This window comes from Eubalaena glacialis, chromosome 12, assembly GCF_028564815.1.
Source record: "Eubalaena glacialis isolate mEubGla1 chromosome 12, mEubGla1.1.hap2.+ XY, whole genome shotgun sequence".
NCBI lineage: Eukaryota > Metazoa > Chordata > Mammalia > Artiodactyla > Balaenidae > Eubalaena > Eubalaena glacialis.
The window spans coordinates 72938513-72958952 of NC_083727.1; the positions used below are offsets into that span (position 1 = coordinate 72938513).

At 37.8% G+C, this 20440-nt stretch overlaps 1 protein-coding gene across 1 annotated transcript in view; it reads right to left on the minus strand.

The window, feature by feature from the left end:
• Positions 1–1131: 1131 nt before the first annotated feature.
• Positions 1132–20440, minus strand: part of LOC133102251 (cytochrome b5 reductase 4-like) — a 42682-nt gene continuing 23373 nt past the window's right edge. The window contains 6 exon segments of the mRNA XM_061207218.1: positions 1132–1186; positions 3342–3518; positions 12506–12592; positions 12900–13050; positions 15844–15996; positions 17601–17741. Of these exon segments, the coding sequence (XP_061063201.1) occupies positions 1132–1186; positions 3342–3518; positions 12506–12592; positions 12900–13050; positions 15844–15996; positions 17601–17741 (764 nt within the window).

The window sequence follows — 20440 nt, forward strand, 5'->3', positions numbered from 1 at the left end:
CGTCTCCCTCCCTCCCACCCTCCCTATCCCACCCCTCTAGGCGGTCACAAAGCACTGAGCTGATCTCCCAGTGCTATGCGGCTGCTTCCCACTAGCTATCTATTTTACATTTGGTAGTATATACAATGGCTTTTCTTGATACCCTTTGCAGAATCCCAATCTGTGAAAGCTTTTGAAGGTTGCGCACAGCAGCAGGGAGAGAGAATAAGATGCCCACACAGCAGAGCTTAGGAGGGCTCCCTGTTGAACCGCCAGCTGTGGGGCAAACAGCCAGCCAGGGAAGGTACCATTTAGGATGGAGTGTTCCTCATTTTCCCAGCTGGTCTAGATGGGCTCAGAAAGAATTTAAATTTAACCTATTCCAAAGCACCAAATGATTATTTTAGAACATGAGACCAGATGCTATACTTTCATTATCTTTCCTGATGCCTCTAGTTTTGGCTAAGAATCAAAATAGTTGTCAAGGTTGTCTTAAACTTTCTAAACACATATAATCCAAAGCTGTGTGTGTGAAGTGTCTCCAGAATCTTTTATTGCTGCTTTTAAAATTCCCCGTAGACACTAACCCATACTGTTACACTCAAACACATTTCTACCACAAAGATTAAAAAGTACTTAAGAATATTTTTTATTCTACTCTGTATCAAGGCCATAGACACACAAAATGTTTGGATCACTTAATAAGTTATAACATCCCATGTTTTCATAGTAAGAACAAGGACATAAATGATCATTTCCTGAGTTTACAGTGCAATGTAAAATTTAATCTTATTGCTAATCAGACATCTTACAGCATAGAAATGTGATCAAAATGATCATTTGCTTTATCATATCATAAAACACAAGGGCTTATTGTAGAACAGTGATACAGTTTAAATGGTAAGGAACTTTGTGATTCATAACAAAGAATCCTGTATATACTTGCCACGATTGACCTTCCAGGACAAATATCAGTAGTAAAATAAGTTATGGTAAAAAATAAAGTCAACAAGGTATCTATAGTGAAGAAACATTTGATTTCACTTAAGAAACTAAAATCTGGATTCTAGTTAACCTATATACAAAAATGTTCTTTTAAAAAACCCTAAGTAATCACAAATTTAGCTAAAACAGTTGAATGACAGCTCTTCATTATGCTGTAAAACTATGGATCTCGTCTTTGGAAAAGTTCAAATCATGCAGCAACCTGAAAAACAAATAAAAAGCACATGTTTCTTAGGGAAGATGTTTAAAAATAAAGAAGTAAGATCAAAGTTTACCATCGTAACCACAGTATTTTTTCATTTTCCCCATTTAGCATGTGTGTTCTAAAAAACTCCACAATTATCACTTCTAAAAAATTAACAATAATTCCTTAATATCATCTAATATCTAGTAAGTGTTCACATTTTCAAATGTCTCATAAATGCCGTAATTTTTTAAAGTTTGTTTGAATCAAGATCCAATTAAAGTCTACTCACTGTGATTGGTTTATATGTCTTTTGGGTATTTTTTGATCTGTAACATCCCCTCCATCTCTCTCTCTCTCTCTCTCTCTCTCTCTCTGTCCTGCAATTTATTTGTTGACAAAATCATATTTTTAGGTGTTGAGTCTCCCACGGTTCTCATTTTGCTGCATCCCTGTTGTTTACTTTAATAATATGTTCCTTTTTCCTTTTATCTCCCAAAATTTAATAATTGGATCGAGAGGCTTAATCAGATACAGGTTCAATTCTTTTTGACAAGACTACTTCATAGTGCTCTTTCATCAGGAGGCACATAATACCAGGTTGTCTCTCTTTTTGGATGCTAACCACCACTGGTGATCTACGTACAGATCTACTAGTTTCATTAGGGACCAAAGTTGGTGATATTCTACTCCTATCATTCTTTATTCGTTTATCAGCCGAGGAATTCTATAAAGAATAACTTCTGCTCATCTATTATGTGGTTATCCAGTAGTATAACTCATACAGAAAAGGCAGAATAAATGCTTGTTTTCTTCCTCTTCATTCACCAGTTTTTGAAGTAAGGAGTTGATCCCCTAGCATTCTATCTTAATTTTCCCCCACTGAACAGGAGAAGCAGAAATACTGCTTAAGTATAATTCAACTTGGAAAATACTGTAAATGGAGACTGAAATCTTAAAAGTAGCTCTGTTTAAAATACTGCTGAAGGGAACTTCCCTGGCGGTCCAGTGGTTAGGACTCCACGTTTCCACTGCAGGGAGCATGGGTTCGACCCCTGGTTGGGGAACTAAGATCCTGCAAGCCATGTGGCATGGCCAAAAAAAAAAAAAGGAGGTGAAAAATAAATAAATAAAATGCTGCTGAAAGTAATAAACATTTACTTAGTACTCACTCTTTGTAGCCACTGTGCTAAGCATTTCACATGCATAAATATTATCACTTATTCCCTCGGATAGGTGAGTGCACTAAAGCTTAGAAGGTTTTGGCCCTAGGACACTTAGCTGATGATTGTAGGATGACTGTAAGTGGTGGAGCTGGGATTCCAACCCAAAGTGGCAGCTTCCAGAGCTGACACACACGTTCAGACAAAGGGACAGGACGGCACAGGAGTTACGAGGGCCAACGTGGTGTGGCACGCAAGCCTCTCGCCATCTGAACCCAAATAAAATAGCAAGAGAGAAAATTACCTAGCAAATGTTAGGTTCAGTCATATACCAAATAAGGAAATGCAGGGCATTTAAGGCAGTCATATTTTAAAATCATCTAGAAACCCAATAGTGGCTATATCTAACCAAATATTTTAAAGTGTCGTTTTAGAGTTAAATAAGATCAAGGTGATTTTTAAATAAGACGATCACTACCACTGGTTGTTCTTTGTGCGGAGTTCAACTCTTGGTCTTGGCTTATTTATGTTCTAGTCTCTGATTTTTGTCTTGCTGTTTGGCTTTCTCTCACTGTGTTATCGATTAATGCTCACCCAGTTGCAGAGAATGATGGAAGATCAAAAGCTACAATGAGATGAACACTGTTTATTATGATATATTTTTAAAAAATTATTATATATTATGAAGTTTTGGTGGAAGAGGAGGTTGAATCTAGTGTCCCCAAAACTATCTGGCACCAATCTTGTGAAAGCGTCCACACTACCAGCCACTACCAGAGGCCATCAAGAGCTGGCTGTGTCTGACTTTTGTGTTCACGTCTAACTCTGTGCATAATCCGGGCCTCCGACGATTCACCTGCACGCAGATTAAACACTTTGTTATTATTTTCTTACGCTGTGACATACTACTGAAGTGCAGGTTCATATGAATAGGAAGAAATGAGAGCCACGTCAACTGCTGTTTATAGGAGGTCGTCATTTCACGGTGCTGGGATTCTCTCTCCTACCACGTTGCTACTCATTTCATTCCTTGTTCTGTAAATGGCATTGGCCCACAAATGCAGATGAGGACTTTGGACGTGTCTAAACTTCTTTTCAAAAATTCAGAAAGCAGAGCTGGTGAAATGTATCCCCGTTTGCCGTTCCATTCAGAAGCAGGTGCTGAGAGAACAAATTCAAGGTCAAATCTGGAGAAAAGAAACATTTTTTAAAAGTCTATTACATTAAATATATTATGAACATGTTTCCAGTTCACTAACGCATCTTTTTCTCCCCTGGAGAACAAATGAATATATGAAGGTTGACACGCTTGCCAGAAAAGCACTAGAACAGAATGTAAACAAACATTTTGCAAAAACATACAGGTAAATCCACATTTACTAAAGATAAACTTTTGCTACAGATAAGAGAATAATTTGACATTTTCTATGGAACTCATTAGAAAGAGAGCTCTAAAGGATCTCAGAGAACTCCACATTTTTATTAATAATTCGCTTGTATAAAGCACAGCAAAGAGCAACGACCAGTGACATGTGCATTTTCATCTCTGACTCAAACCCCTCCAATGAGTCCTTGACCCCGATAACCAACGGCCTATCTGACTTCTTACTGTTACTGTCTTCATGGCTTCAACCTTGACTTACAGTATCCCTGTGCCACACCCGATGTCACTGCTGTGAATGGCCCCACAGTCCCTTTGGTTGCGCAAATCCTGGGCAGAAACCCGGGATTGATCTGCCCCACCCTCCACGTCCAAATTCTCCCCAATCCTAGCTCCTAAGTCTGTGCTCTGCTTCTCTCAGCCTTCACTGCCACACCCTGCCTGTTCTCTTTCTCCTTCTGTAATGTTTCTACCACACCCCACTGTTCAGTTTCTTAGCTCAAGCATCATTTCCAGGGAAGCACTGCAGCCCCACCAGTCTGGAGCCCTTTCGTAATTACACGTGTTGTAGAAATGTTTCCCTTTGCCTCTTCTTTATAGCCTTTATATCAGGCTGTAAATATGTGGCCACCAAGATGATTATCCTAGTAATGTCTACCTTCCCCATTAGACCAGAAACTCCGTGAGAGCCGGGACCATGTTTGCTTGGGTTATCACTGCACCCCTAGTGGCCATCACACAGGAGGCACTCAAACACTATGGAGTGAAACATTTCAAAGAAAAGAAAGGGTACGGAATTACAATCAGAAAGAAGCACATCAAACCAAGTCTCACAAGGGAACAACAGACCATTTCTTCCCACAGCTCTGTAACCTGTTAAGTGAACTGCTGATGAACAGCCGTAGCAGATTCAAAATTCTAAGCTGTACCTGCTCCCTTCGCTCCATTTTTGCAAACACAATTAGTTCTTATCATTTTCAGTAGCATCAGATCGAATGTGTTTCTACATTTTCCACTTGAGTAATATGTTAATCTCAATCTTAAGAAAACGCTGAAGTGAATAATTTCTCTCGTGAGGTGGCCCTGGGAGCCAAACGTCAGAACAGAAGCAAGACACGGCTGGAGCTGTGGTCCTCGCCTGGCTGGGCTGCAGCTGGGTAAACGCTCCCAAGAGCGGATGGGCCAGCACAAGCATACAGACCAGCTCAGGGCGCCAGCCGGGGCTACAGAACCCGTCCCAGCTCTCACCAGACCCAGCCTCTATGGCTTATAGGTCCATCTGTGGAACAAGGTGGGAAAACTATATGCTCTCTTACAGTTCTAATATTCTGATTTTATATTTAAAAACCCAACAGAGACGTGTTTTATTTCTTGCCTTCAAGGTTCCCATTTCACTTTAGCAGCAAGAGGAATCCACCCTATACAAAACAGTACCCCAAATACTTTCTTTCACTAACGTTTTTTCCTTCCCAGCACTTATAATTAAGATAGCGTTACATAATTCTGGAATGTGATGTTTGTTTGCTGTTCCATGGGGGCAGAGTTCTTGCCTGTCTTGTTCATACTGTATCCAGGCCTCGCTTGAGGCAAGTGTGCAAAAAATACTTGATGAATGAATAAAGGAATTTATTTAACAAGAAGCCATATTGGTTAAAAATAAACACTATACTCAGAAGAACAAAGCCATATGCTGGCATCTATGAAATTACATATAAAAATGTACGTGAATTTGTAAGGGCATTTTTCTGGGAAGAAGGTCTATAACCTTTCATCAGATTATCAAAGGGGACCCAAAAGCAGCTGTGGAACCACTATCTTAAGACATTTCTAATTATACATAGACAACGCAATAAAATATAGCAATTGCCTTGTTAAATTACAAATAAAAGATAGTCTCCTCTGCATCTATTTCCAATCAGTCTGTCACTGGAATAAAACTGCTAAGATATATAAATCAATACTGGCGTCCTTTGTCATCTGAATAAAAATCTTAATTTTCCTTTAGTGAGATGCTTTAAAAAGAAAACAAGAAAAAAAAAGCCTAATCAGTGGCATGCTTTCTGCAGGCATCTACTAAAGGGTGAAAAATAACTGTGATCCTTACATAAATGGTATAAATTCCTCATGTATTTTGTATTTATTCACATATTGGTCCCCTGGGTATACCTTTGGGTCTCTCAATGGAAAAAGTGACCAGGTGGCATGGATGCAATTTCCAGGGGATTGTAAGGAGGCTGCTATCCTGTTTATCTTCTCCTTTGCAGCACTGGAAAAGAGCTTTCACTGGAGCGGGAACAATCCCAAGGTAAGGCTCAAGAATACATGAATGAAGGATTTCTTATACCATGTCAGGATACAGATGGTTACTGTGGATGGTTGCTTTTGAATTTTTCTGAAGGGCGACTTACTGTCTGAAGCATTTATAGCCTTGAGGCATGAGGGGATGCACTGGCAAACGTCCTGAAACTCCTTTCTGCCCTATGATTTCAGAAGTGCCAGAAAGGACTGGGACTCTTGAAAAGGTTACCTGAAAATAAATTTCGAGAATCCATAAAGTGCAAAGCAACATGAGAGAGAGAAAGAGAGAGAGAGAGAGACAGAGAGAGAGAGAGGGAGAGGCCTGCTTCTGATGAATGCCTATGAGGTCTAAATGTCAATGGAAGTAAACAAGCTTGTCCAAAAAAAATTACTTTCAAGTAGGCTGATAAATGACCTGAGATAAAAAAAATCTTGAAATATAAACGTACGCATTCAGTCTAAACCATACGCAGAGACTGAAGTCATTCAACAACGTATTCCCTCCTCCTCCAGGCAATCAGCTTCCCAGACCCACTCCTTCCTATTTCTTACACATACATATCCCTGCCTTCCCATTTTTACTGCCACAACTCCAGGTCTGGCCCTTCTATCTCTTGTCTAAGATGCTGCTCTAATAAGCTCACCCTCATCTATCTGGCACATCATTGTTATACTAGTTCTCCTAAAAACCCAGATCCAATCTCACAACTTCTTTGCTAAAGCTTCAGTGGCTTGTCACTGCCCACAAAGTAGTATTTCAGAGTATTTGGGGCCCCAGTTTTCCTGGGTTCTCTAGCTAAAGAAAAATACTAGAATCTGCAGAAAAACTTGCTATTTGCTCATGGGAAAAACAGCTCACAAAATAAACAGCTAGGGGTTAAAAATATTTCTCAAAACGAATTTGATTAAACACTTGTGCTCCTCCAAATGTTAGTGGTCGTCCATGAAAACAAAAGGCTAACCAGTCAAATAAGTTTGGGACTACTGGGTTAAGAGAAGTTAAATAGATTTGTTTAGAATTTCTCAAAGCCTTGAATATGCTAAGTTCATATTAAACTTCAAGAAGATAACATAGTATACATTATTTCTCAAACTTATTTAATCATAGAGCCCTTTAGGGGGAACACATGAATATTTCAAGGAACACATTCCAAGAAACACACCCCTGGGACTTCCCTGGTGGTGCAGTGGTTAAGAATCTGCCTGCCAATGCAGCGGACATGGGTTCGATCCCTGGTCTGGGAAGATCCCACATGCCACGGAGCAACTAAGCCCATGCACCACAACTACTGAGCCTGCGCTCTAGAGCCCGCGAGCCACAAGTGCTGAAGCCCACGTGCTCTAGGGCCAGTGTGCCGCAACTACTGAGCCTGTGTGCTGCAACTACCGAAGCCCACACGCCTACAGCCCATGCTCTGCAACAAGAGAAGCCACCGCAACGAGAAGCCCACGCACCACAATGAAGAGTAGCCTCCGCTCGCCGCAACTAGAGAAAGGTCACACGCAGCAACGAAGACCCAATGCAGCCAAAACATAAATAAATTTTTTAAAAACCCAAAAAACTTTGGGAACTGTATTCAATACCTTGTAATAACCTATAATGGAAAATAATCTAAAAAATATATATCTGAATCAATTTGCTGTTCATCTGAAACTAACACAATATTGTAAATCAACTATACTTCAATAAAAAAAACCCAAGAAAACACCACCCCTGGAGGAACATCTGGGAGGAACAGAGAGTGGTATAGGGTCCAGATTAGGGGTCCACATATCTGAGTTGCCTCACAGGCTGGGGAAAAAGAAAGGCATTCAAGCACCTTGTTTAACTTACTTGTGCTTCTGGAATCACTGGATTTTGCTGTCTTAAATGGGACTTACCCATTGCTGGTCCCCAAACTGACACCAGAATATAGAAAAACTTTACCTTTCAAGAGGCTATTGTCAAAATGGATCAAGAGACCTTGGTACACTTTGACTTAGTGATTCTTCTGGTGAATCTTTATCCTGCATAGTTAGAGAGGTACAGAAAAATTTATACTCACTATGTCAAACAGTAGAGGGTTGGTTAAACAAATTATGGTATGAACTCAATGACCAAGTACAATGCAGCTATTAAAAATCATGGTGTAGTGTGAGTTTTCGCAACTAGCACAACTGGCGGTTTGGGCAGGATAATTCTTTGCTGTCCTGTGCTGTCTTGTGCACTGGAAGCTCTTAACAGCATTCCTGTAGGCTCTTAACAGTCTCTACCCACTAGGTGCCAGGGGAACCCCTTCCATCAGTTGTTACGATCAAAAACGTTTCGAGACATAAATGTCCCCTAGGGTGTCAGGGTGTCAGGCGGGGAGAAACAGAATCACTCCAGGTCGAGAGCCACAGGTTGAAAGTATTCTATACATAGAATACACACAATTCACTACAAATGTAGTTATAAAAAGTATAGTCAGTATGGCTACATTATTTAAAAATACAAAATAAAAATGTATGCATTTAAGTGTATAAGTGCGTGCTTGCATGTATGTATGTGTGTGTCTGTGAGAGAGAGAAGGAGAGAAAGAGAGAGAAAGAGAATGGAAAGATACAAACCATAATGTTGTTCCTTGGATGGTAAGATTATGGGTGATCTTTTCCCTTATATATTTTTCTATACAAATATGTATTAATTTTATAAACGGGGAATATCAGCAAATCATCAAATTCTACTATTTATAGAAAACAATATGCTACTAACTTTACTAAAATAAGGTTATTATCTTCAAACGTGACTGCTTTGAAAGGGAAGGAAAATACTTATTATATTTATATATTACAAAATGCCATCCAGAAGTCAATCTCATGGTCAAACTGTCCTGCACCTCAAAAAGAATTCTGCAAAAGCAGAGAACTCAGAGCAGGCGCACTCTACTGGGGGAGGGGGGAGTACCGTGTGTAAGACTGAGTCAACCAGGCCTCATAACACTGCTCAGGAGTCGAGACAGAGATACGTGAAATTTAATTTGGATTTCAGGTTACATAGTAATTAGCTACACCTGCTGCTGTACATATTTACCTTCTACTGGAGTTAACAGTCAAGTGTAATAAAATATTTGGATAAAATTCAGGCAAACTAACTTTTTTTTTTCTGTTGAAATTTTATGCTTAATGACATGAAAAGTGAATTGAAACAGAAACATCCTACAAGAGTACAAATGGTCTACCTATTTTCGGCAATTCTGTTAAGTTTAGCAACATGGGAAAATGAAGAGATCCATTCCCTGGATTGCATGAGAAGATTAGCCAACACAATATCCTGTTCCCTGTTATACCCCCATACAGGCACCTGGGAGACGCTCACAGGAAATTCATGAGTAAATGAAAGTTACAAATATGCTAATTCTGGGCGAGGCACCCACATCTGCTATCTCATGGCCCCCACTCCCAAACAACCCTATGACGGAGATATTGATGTCCTTGTTCTACAGATGGAAAAACTGAAGCTCCCTCAGATCAAGTGACTTGCCGGAGGTCACAGGTTAATAAGTTTCCATCATACAACAATGTTGCAAAGAATTTCCTTTGCTAACTATATTATTTGGATAAACTCTGAGGACAAGCACAGCATGCTTGCTGAAAATGAAAATATTAGATAATACACCAGTCTCAGTATACATTTTTCCTATCCCTCTTTGTTCTGCAAAGGATTGAATGGAAAGCTGTGTCTTAATCCTACAGAGTAAGGTATTTCATTTGTTTTAATTATAGAACTTATTTTTTTTAATAGTCACAATCCAATAATAATTTAACCAAGGAGATGTGTTCAAGTTTCACATTCTGCCATCAGAAACTTTATTACTAAAACGAGCAGTGACATAGGAGAGTCAAGATGTAGGAAAGGGTGGTTTAACAGATAAAAAAAATTAAGCCTTAAATGTTAACTAAATGACAGATGTGACAAATTAAAATTACCTTATATTAAATTTGAACTTTCACTTTCCTTCTATGTATGGGACTCAACAATTATGCTCTGAATGAACAGTACTACCGACAGCCATCAGTAAACCTTTAAGACTAGGTTTCTCCTCTATCTGCATAAAACCTGAGAATATGGAAGGTTCCTGATAAATGTTCCAAAGCCACGTACATACACAAGGCCTCTGTGTTTCCCAGTGAGGGTGTGACCCCAAGGCCTTTGTGTTTTCCAGTGAGGGTCTGACCCCGAGTCTCCAGGGGGCACAGATTATCCGATGCTGGAAGTCAGTGCCAGTAGAGGGCCCCCAGCAAGGAAGGTGTACCTCCAGAAAGTGGAAGGAAAGGGAGGGGGCAGAGAGTGCACAGGAGCGGGAGCAGGCAGGTGAGAGCAGGGAGAGAGAGAGGGAGCAGGAGAGAGAGGATAGAGGCAGGCCAGAGTCAAAACACTCTCACCTCTCCCAGCAAACTGGAGCATCTCACTCACTTAGAGCCAGTCATCCAGAAGTGAAAAAAAAAGGGGCCTTTCCTCATCCTCAATCCTGCAGCCTATGCAATTCCACCAACCCAAATTATGTGGACCAAGCAAGACAAAACAAAACAAAACACACAGGGGACGTTGTTAAAGGGCACTTCATGTTCAGAAGCTGTCAACACATGCCTTTTTACCAATTCTTTCTTTTTTTTAAAATTTTTTTAAACTTTTTATTTTATATTGGAGTATAATTGATTAACAACGTTGTGTTAGTTTCAGGTGTAAAACAAAGTGATTCAGTTATACATATACACGTTACTTCTTATGTTGAGTTTAACATCAATGGATAGACTAAGAGCACAATGTCTGTTAGCTGAAATAATAGTAAATGAATTTTTCTTGTACAAGCAAACTATCTTGGAGAATACCATGTCCCAAAACTGCCGGAAATACTTTTTTAAAAAAACCTAGCTAAGAAAGTGTAGCTATGTCTGCTTAAAGTCTTTTAAATGCTTGTTCAGGAAACAGGAGCTCAAACAGTCAACACAGGAACACATGTATACAGAGGTCCTTCATAGCAGCAATCCAAATATCTGAGGCAGGGCTTCACAATTTCCAAGCATTTACACTATCTTCTCTAGTCCTCACAACAGGCTTATGAAGTAAGTAGGAAAGATGTCATTATTCTATTTTGAAAATAAAGGGACAGGCCCACAGAGCTACGTAATTTTTGAATACAGTTTCAAGCTAGTAAAGGGTAGACTGAAAACCAGAATTTAGGTCTTTAGGCTTTTTGATAAATGCTGCTTCCGATTTTCCACTTTGAAAATTAGTGAAAAAGACACTTGAAAAACCCAGGAATTTGTATTTCTTTAAATGATGCTCTAAATTGCCATGCAACTACTTAAGTATAGTACATATTCTTAGGTTTATGTTTTAAGTATGTAAGAAAACACTTCGATGATTAAATTCAGGTCGTCCTTCATTTGTGCAAATTATTTACTAAAAGAGAAAGAGGGGGAGGATGGGAGACAACAGGGAGGAAAAGACTAGAAGGAATCATGGCATCACCTTAGTGAGGATGTTCAGAAAATATTCAGAAGAACCTGGAGCCCCTGGGACAGCTGAATTTCTGAGGTCTTTAACTTTTAAAATGTCTAGAACTTTATCTCCACCATACTGTCATAAATACTTACGTCAGATATTTTGTATGACTTATGAAGTTCTGCAGTTCTTAGAAACAGTTTTTAATGATTACAAAAATGCTTCAGAAATATGACAGCTTGTCCAATTCATTCTTCTTCTGAGAATTTTGTTTTGAATTTCTAACTGCTTTCATATCTCTTTAGGGGAGATGGGGCATATGCGTGGTTAAATTATCTCACTTCCTTGGACTGTGCTTGGGCTCTTTTTTCAATGAAACAAATTGCCACCTTGCTGTCCTTGCTGCCTCATTTTGCCACTGAATTCAGCCTGACTCAGACTTTTTTCTATTACCTATACCAGCATTTCCCAAAGTGTGTACTGAGGACCACTAGTGATATTTAATACGTGTTAATGTAAACGAACAAAAATGAAGAGAATCTTGCTAAACAATGCAGAAGGAATCCCCTTCTTGGAAAGTCACAATGGACATTGGCATAGTAAAGGCTCTAAGAAATCCTGTAGTAAAAAAAATGCTTATTTTTGCTTAACCTATCTCGCCAGATTTATTTGATCTGTCCCCACTATAACAAGAAAATCTTGAATTACCAAATTGGCTACACTGGATCATTTTCAATGAAACCTAACTCAGTATAAACAACATAACATAAACATAAAGCCCAGTATATATTTTATTGATACATATTTGATGTCACATTGACCTTATCAAACTATTTCTTTGGGGGAGGTGTACTAACATTACTTAACATTACTTACATTTAGTTTTTTTTTTTTTTAAAGAGAATTAGTGATTATTTTTGTTTGAAGGAGTTTCCTGGTCAGTTAAAAACTCCAACCAAAGGAGGCAGGGTATCAACTGACTAAACCTGTATGAATATTTAAAAACAGAGCTAATACCACCTTTATACCTTTTATCCTTAAATGATAATTTCTCCAATTGGCTTCTCCAAATTATGTCATCCTCTGTTTTATTGAAGAACATCAGCTTCACTTTCCTTAAAAGAAAAAACAACAACAACTCAAAAAGTACTATTTCGATTATAGAATTAAAAATATGCATGAATGGAAAGTCTAAAAGTGAACTAGCATGAATGTTTTTTTAGTGCCAATTAGGTAACAAAAATATCAAAAATAAAGGAATCAAGTAAATAAAACAGCTTTGAGTGGAGGAAGAAGAGTGAGAAATGACGACTGAGGGATAACATGTCTGTTGAGGTCCACTAAGTATTTAATCGATTTAGAATACCTTCTACTAATCTAGCAGTCTTACAAGGGGTAGTAATTAAAGACAAAATGACATACCTGAGACTGGGTATATTAGTCAAAGCATAACTCAGTACTTTAACCATTGGTGTGAAGTCTGTTCCCGCTGTCAATAAAAAGAGATCTTCCAATTCTTGGAACTGGGATATTTTAAAATTGCCCTCGGGATTGCTTACAGAAACATAATCTCCTAAACAATGAAATATACATAAAATCAGGAAAAAAAAAAAACTGAGACTGTTAACCTAGCTGAATTAAGAACACTAGGAGAAACAGGTTGCATAATTATCAGACTACATCTCAGTTTTTAAGGAATGTAAGGGGTTTTGAGAATACTCATTAGGCTCCCAAGTATGTCATTATACTCAAATTATCATAATCAAATTAATAATGAGATTTCATTATACTCGTTTCCCAATATTATTTTCCCAAATCAACTGGAGTCTCTAACATACAAACTACTGCCAAGTATTTAACTACAAATTATCAATAAAGGCTTGATTGCTAAACTAAAACTAGGCACTTCAAAAGCAGAGTCCGAGTATACCTGTCTTGCACAGTATAGGGTGGTAAATACATATTCACTACTTACATACTGATTCTTAACCACAGTAATAAGTGTAGTAGGAGAGAAAATTGAAATAAAAATGTATTCTAATATCTTATGTTGTTAGTAAATGTGCTAACTTTGCCTCCATCAAATCTCTGAAAATACCTATCAATTAAAACAAGAGTTGTTCTGCATTTAATTCCCATAAAGACAAAGCAAGATCAGAAACCGTACTTGGGGCATGCTACTTCCAAATTTTCAATCAAAACAGTTGAATAAACCCTTTTCTGCTATGCAGTTGATATAATCGCTATGTACCACTCGTGTAAGAGAACTGTCTTTAGGACATTTCAGAAATTTTCAATGTAACTTTAAAAATAAAAAATAAAGCTGACCATATTTTAAAAACAATTTCAAATGCTCTGGTTTATTTTTAAATGTTTGGATGCTCATAATTTTTCCCTTTTTTGTCCATGGCAGGATAGTAAGAATGTTGTAGTAATTGATTAGTTAAACATTAGAAAGTAACAGAAGCTCCTTGTTATAGTTTGAAAGGGACCGTAAGATCAGAACATCCTCAGGAAAAAGTCAGCTGGTTGTTTACTAAAGCAGCCTCACAGAATGATATTAACTTGATAACTTTTGTCCACAGTCCAGTCCTTCCAATGTCATAAAATTGATTAGACTCAGGCAAGGACTTGATGCTAATCAAGTTCACAAGAGATTAAAGCACACATGCCAGAATGGCAATGGATTTTCAGCCTGACTACCTGCATCTAGTGACCTGAGCATTACATGCCCCATCCAGGGCATCTCATTCCCGGTATTGGAAGACCAAATATTTGGAACATTTGGAAGGGCAAAATAGTCATTTAAAAGTTACTTGATGAACATGGAATTGAAACAAAGAAGTGGATAATTTTATAGGGTAGCTCACATAGGCCATAATGAGACTTCATGAATTACCACTGCCATGCCAGTGTACAACCCTCTAAGTGGCACCAGTATCTGTGCCATGACTAGTTCCCCTAGATGAAGTTGAAAAAACACTGATATTGCTAGTTTGGCTTTCCTTTCCCATGCTCTATGCTGACTCTCCACCCTGCTCTCTGTTACACAATCTCTATGGACAGGTTATAATACCATCAGTTAAGTTTCCACCTGTTATATTACAATCATGTTGTCAGTCCTTCACAAGGTGATATCACCTTCACTAGATCTGTAGGTTTTCCAAACTTCTTTAGGTTCACATTTATGTTCAATATTTTGATTTATGTAACCAAAGATGACTCATCACATCTATTATATGTAGACTGCTGAACTTAACTTTCAGACAGCAACAAATTTTCTCTATTTCCAAATTTTAGTGATCTACTTCACTCGATATTACTGCTAATACTGTCTTAAAAGGGGAAGAGCTTTTTTATTGTTAGGCAAAAGGCAGTGAAAAGTTGAAGACACAGAAAAAGGAGTAGAAACAGGAAGGGGGGGGTGTCTCTAAATATTAGTAGATTTCATTATAGTCCCTTTATTAATTCTTGCAAAGTACTTTTATTGAGAGCCTGTTATGTGCTAACTGCCCTGCTGGGTATGGAAAATACAAAGATAAGACATATCTATCCTTAAACTCAAAGTCCTGTAAAGAAGGAATATTATTTATTCTTATCCTAGATCAATGAACAAAGTGTTAGTTACCGAGGGGTTCAGAAGAGGAGGGAGGCTTCATAAAGTAAGTGATATTTTAAAAAAATATTTTAAAAAAGGTACTTGACAGGTGGAGAGAGGCATTCTAAAAATCTCAAGCACCTAAGAATGAGGATGACAAACTTCTGGACTAACTGATTAAGTCCTCTTCGTGGCCTGCAAAGACTTGGATGCTTTTTCCAGCTTCACCTCTCACTATACAAAATACTTGTGCTATTCAGGTAATGGAGACCCATCCAAGGCGTCAAAGCTGCAGAGCAACATGATTAAATCTATCATCAAGGCAGTATGGAAAAAGAACTGGAAAATGCAGATTAATAGAAAGATACCAGTTAGAGGCAACTGTGAGAGACCAATTACAGATTAAGAGAGAAATGATGAAGGCTTGATCTAAGAAGGTGGCAGAAGGGATAGAAAAGAAAGATTAAAGTCACTGAGCGTTAGACTCAATAAAACTTAGTGACTGACTGGATTGGGAGGGAGAAAATGGGAAGACTCAGGGACGACTCAATTCTCCAGACTGGGTCGAGGATGAACAGTGATGCCGCAAATAACAGATGAGGAATATGGAAGCAAGGATAGGTTGGTGGGACTAAGAGAACACGACTTTGGTTGCAGACATGATGACTTTAAGATATTTGACAGACTCCCACAGGGAAATAACTAAAAGAAAGTATAACTTGTGATCCAATCCAGAACACAATCTAGGTTAAAAAAATATATACTAACCAATCTGAAGATGATCAAACTCTGGCGTGAAGAGTCCAGCAGGGTAGATTTTGATCAAAAAGTAGATGTATTTATTGTTGGGAAGAACTGGTTCCTTGAACTCTGAGAATAAGGAATCAGATACAGGTGTATATGGCTTCACAATTTCAGTACCTGGAAAAAGTCACAACAAAGAAATTCAAATCGGAAAATCTAAATGAAGATGAAGCATACAAATTTTATGATGCTATCAGCATATATTTAAAACTGTACACTTAATGTGAACTTAATTCTATGTTCTATATGTATGTAGTACATGTATATATACCCTAAACCTATGTGTGCTGAGATAATTTTAACAAATCAGTAATCTACCCATAATATAAATAATCTGTTTTTATTAAGCTTGGCATAAGGTGATGGGGTTTTATGTTAATAAACTTAGACAACCATCTACACCATCAGCATGTAAGCTTTGTAATAGGCCACAACAAAAATGGCATTAAAAGTTTACACAGAGATGCAAGAAGGTACTTACATAATAATTTTAATTATACACCAAATTTTAAAAATATTTTATTTTATTTTATTTTATTTTTATTTTTGGCCTCACCACATGGCATGCAGGATCTTAGTTCTCCGATCAGGGATCAAACCCGTGCCCCCTGAAGTGGAAGCACGCAGTCTTAACCACTGGACCACCAGGGAAGTCCTCATACACCAAATTTTTAACAATGGATACCGATGGCCAGTGGGATCATTTGAGTTCCAGAAAGGGAAGAATTTCACTTTTTACTTTATATATTTCAAATTGTTTTAACAATTTAATATTTTATATATTACTTTGGTAACTGAAAAGAATGTTAATCCAACTACTTCTAAGAATATAATAATAAAAAACAGGGTAAAATTAATAAGAAGTCATATTTTAGCTAGCCAAATTCCAAAGAAAGAGGAGTCACCACATATTTGAAAGACCAAAATTTTATACATGGTTCCATCACATATACAAAAATTAATCTATGTGTAAATTATAAGACATTGACAATAACCACACTGGGGGAGATACCAGCTATTGAATGATAACGTGGCATTAGCGATGACGGAGAGAAAAACTGAACAGTGCCGTCATAATAAACCATATTCACCAAATCCTGGCTGGTAGTCTGTGAGGCTGATTGCTGGAAAGGCTAGGAGTGTTATCTTCTGCAGTTTCAAAAGACTAAGAAGATGTTAGACATCGGTAAGAAAGGTATTTAAAACAAGTAAATGAGGTAATTTCAGGATGAAAATGAGGGAAAAAGAATTTACACAGTAAGGAATATGTTTACAGAGCTTCTTATACTAGAGGCACATGCAAGGAAATCATTTATAATCATCCACTCATTTTCAGTTTTATAAATTCAACTTCCTAAATGACAGACCCGTAAGTGGCTAAACGTTAGTGTGTGTTTCTGGCAGTTGTCTTCACGGAAGACCATCTGTGTGCTCCCTCACCTCTTTCCTTTAAGGTTTTGTTAGTAATAAATTACAGTGCTGGTGGCACTACCTCTGTGACTAGTGATAACTTCTTTGTTCATACAGTGATGCAGCACAGCTATAGTTCCCACATGCAGGATCACTGCATCCACAAACCTAGCATCTGGCTATCACTAAGTCTAGCTGCCCAGAAACATTTTATTTATAACCTAAATGGGCGCTTCCTTGAGAGATTAGTACTGATTCTGAACTGCTTATAGAAGAAGAAAATGTTTCCGCAAAGCCTCTGCTTGCCTTACCTGTAATAGTTAGCTTGAAGTAAACATGTTGCCCAGCTGGCACCTGAAGATGTATGCTTGGTGGCAGCATCAAGCAGAAAAGCTTCGTATCGTGAGTCACATCTTCCTTGGAAATTAACTGGTACTTTCTGTGGTACAAACCTAGAAAGTGATTCATCTTCTCTTCGTGATGAATAAATTAAATAAGAAGTACTCTCAGACATACCACGCGAAAACACAGGCTCAGCTTTGCTCTTTAGTGAGCTTGAGTTTCACTAACAGGCCTATGACATTTTAAAAATTCATCAGTATTTTGAAAATCTTATAGTGTTAGTTTTTTCCATTTTGTTTCCTGTGATATCCATTTTCTAAAACCTGTAAGTACTTCTGTAATTTGAAAAATAAGCTCCATAAAATGAGTGTTATTTTCTCATGTCTGTTGTTATAGCATGTTAAAACCATTATAGTCTAAGAAATTAAAGTCTAGTTTATTTCTTCTTAAATGTACTTTTTAAAATAATTCCATCCTTTAAGCCTATAACAGCTATATAATTAAATTGTAGATGTGAAAGATATTTGATAATCAACAAAGCTCATTCTAAATTCTTTTCTTACAGAATGGAAAAGTCCTGAAACTCAAATATTTCAGGTTTAACAATACCAGCACTATTCAGTAACTTAGAAATATTTCTTTGATAAAGGCAGGAAAAATATACATTCTTGCGTCTCTGTATATGTGTATTATATATACACAAACAAAATTCATATGTATATGAATTATAGAACATTTCAATGGTCAAAAAATGATTAAAACAAAAAATAAACTTAGGTTTAAGGGTGTAAGTTCTGATTATCTGGAAAATTAATTTAAGTGAAAAACTGAAGATGCCAAGTTTGTGGTACTAAAATACAAGTAAACAAAAGGAATCAAGTATTTCTATAATACGGGAAATATTTGAAATTAATACCCTAAGCTCAGGAAATATTATTTGTATACAGAGAAAAATAATACCACTTGGGTTGGAAGATCTTGTTATAGAAGTTCTGAAAGCATGAATATTTTCACTTGTAAATTTTCTTTCGGATGTAAACAGCATGCCAGAGTAGACTTTGTTTCATAATTTCCTCTCTTTTGTAAAACAGCATTTACAGAGATGTCAGGAATTAATCCTAATAAAGCATCTTATTATCCTAATTATGCTCTTTTTTTTTAACCTAAAAATATTTAAGTAGGGGCAGAAAGATTTACTCCAGACCTTAGGATGTGAAGGTCCTATATCGAATAATCAATGGTTAGTGGAAAACTAAAATTCACATAGAATCCTAAGAAATCATTTTGGCCACAGTTTCATCCAATTCCCTTCTTCCCTTGTCCCTTTTGCTCCCAAAGACCCTGGTCACTAAATCTTTCCATCTATCACCATGGTAGCTTGGTATGCACATAAACTTAAGAGTGCATCATTGCCAGGGCAAAGTTTAGACCAGATTACAGCTAAGGGTATCCTTAGAGTTATCCCGGAACGCCTAATCCAGTACTGGACCGACGAAGGATCAAAGGACCTAGGCTCACCCCCAAGAAGAAATGAAGGTTCAAATGATCTCCTTATCCCTTCCTCTAGACCTTCCTGGGACCCAGAGTGGTAATACAATATGAGACCCCCATCTATATGTCTAAATACGTGAAAGTTATAAATCAGACAAATAACTACTAAATAAAATATGTTCTACGCTGTACCTTGAAATATACTTTCATAATGTCCTAGAAGGCTAGGTTCGAATTCAGGATTCTTGAACTCCTCAGAGTTCCACGCAGGAAGATGGTGGAGGGATGAGAGCTGCACCCCCTTGACTGCCTATGGCCTGATCCCCCTCTTCTCAGCCCCACTGTCTGACCCTGGGTGGAGCCTTCTGCAGGTGTGGGCGCACCAGTCCATATGTTAAGGCTCATCTACTTGCTCTCTCCATAAACAGCCTTGGCCACTTCTTGGATAGAAGCGGTTTTGGGGCCATTTGGGCAGGGAATTCTGGGGTTCCAGATACCTGGAGGGCAGTGGTGAAGGAAAGAGCCTGAACTCCAGGTGGATAATTCTTCATCTTGCACACTCATCCTGTGGGAGCAGTGCGGCTGGAGGAGAGCCCTTGTGTTTTCCTCCAAGCACGGAGTCCAGGGAAGGTGCCCCTCCTGACAATTTCACCTCTAGCCTTTACCAGAAAGGATTTGCTAGAGTAAGTATGCACCTCTTTGACTATACTTAAAACACAAGGAAACTCTGGGTTCCAGTGATTGACTGGCTTTCCTTGTTAGAGAATTAACACAGTATTCCTGCTATTTAACACCACTGAGATAATTTCAACATCTTACCGATAAAATAATAAAACTGCCATAATTTCACAAGAATGTGCTAACAATAGGTTCTAAAAGTCTTAAGAAAAATTTAAGAATGTTTTCGTCTTTCAGTTGTACTGAGGAGAGACGTATCACAGGCATGGACCTGAAAAATGGGGGAAAAGGAGTATAAAGCAGATGCACTGACGACTTCAGTCTGGATAATGCCTGTATTGAAGTGTCAGGTTTTTGGTTTTATAAGCATAATTATACAAGAAAATGAGAAGCTGAAAATAAATATGAGATGGTGAAACAAAAACATAAGACAGAAAACTGTCTGCCCAGAAACCTCACTTCTTTTTTTTAATCTTTATTTTTTTATTGAAGTATAGTTGATCTTCAATGTTTCAGGTGTACAGCAAAGTGATTCAGTTTTATATATATATATATATATATATAATATATATATACACACACATACACACACACACACACACAAACACACATTCTTTTTCAGGTTCTTTTCCATTATAGG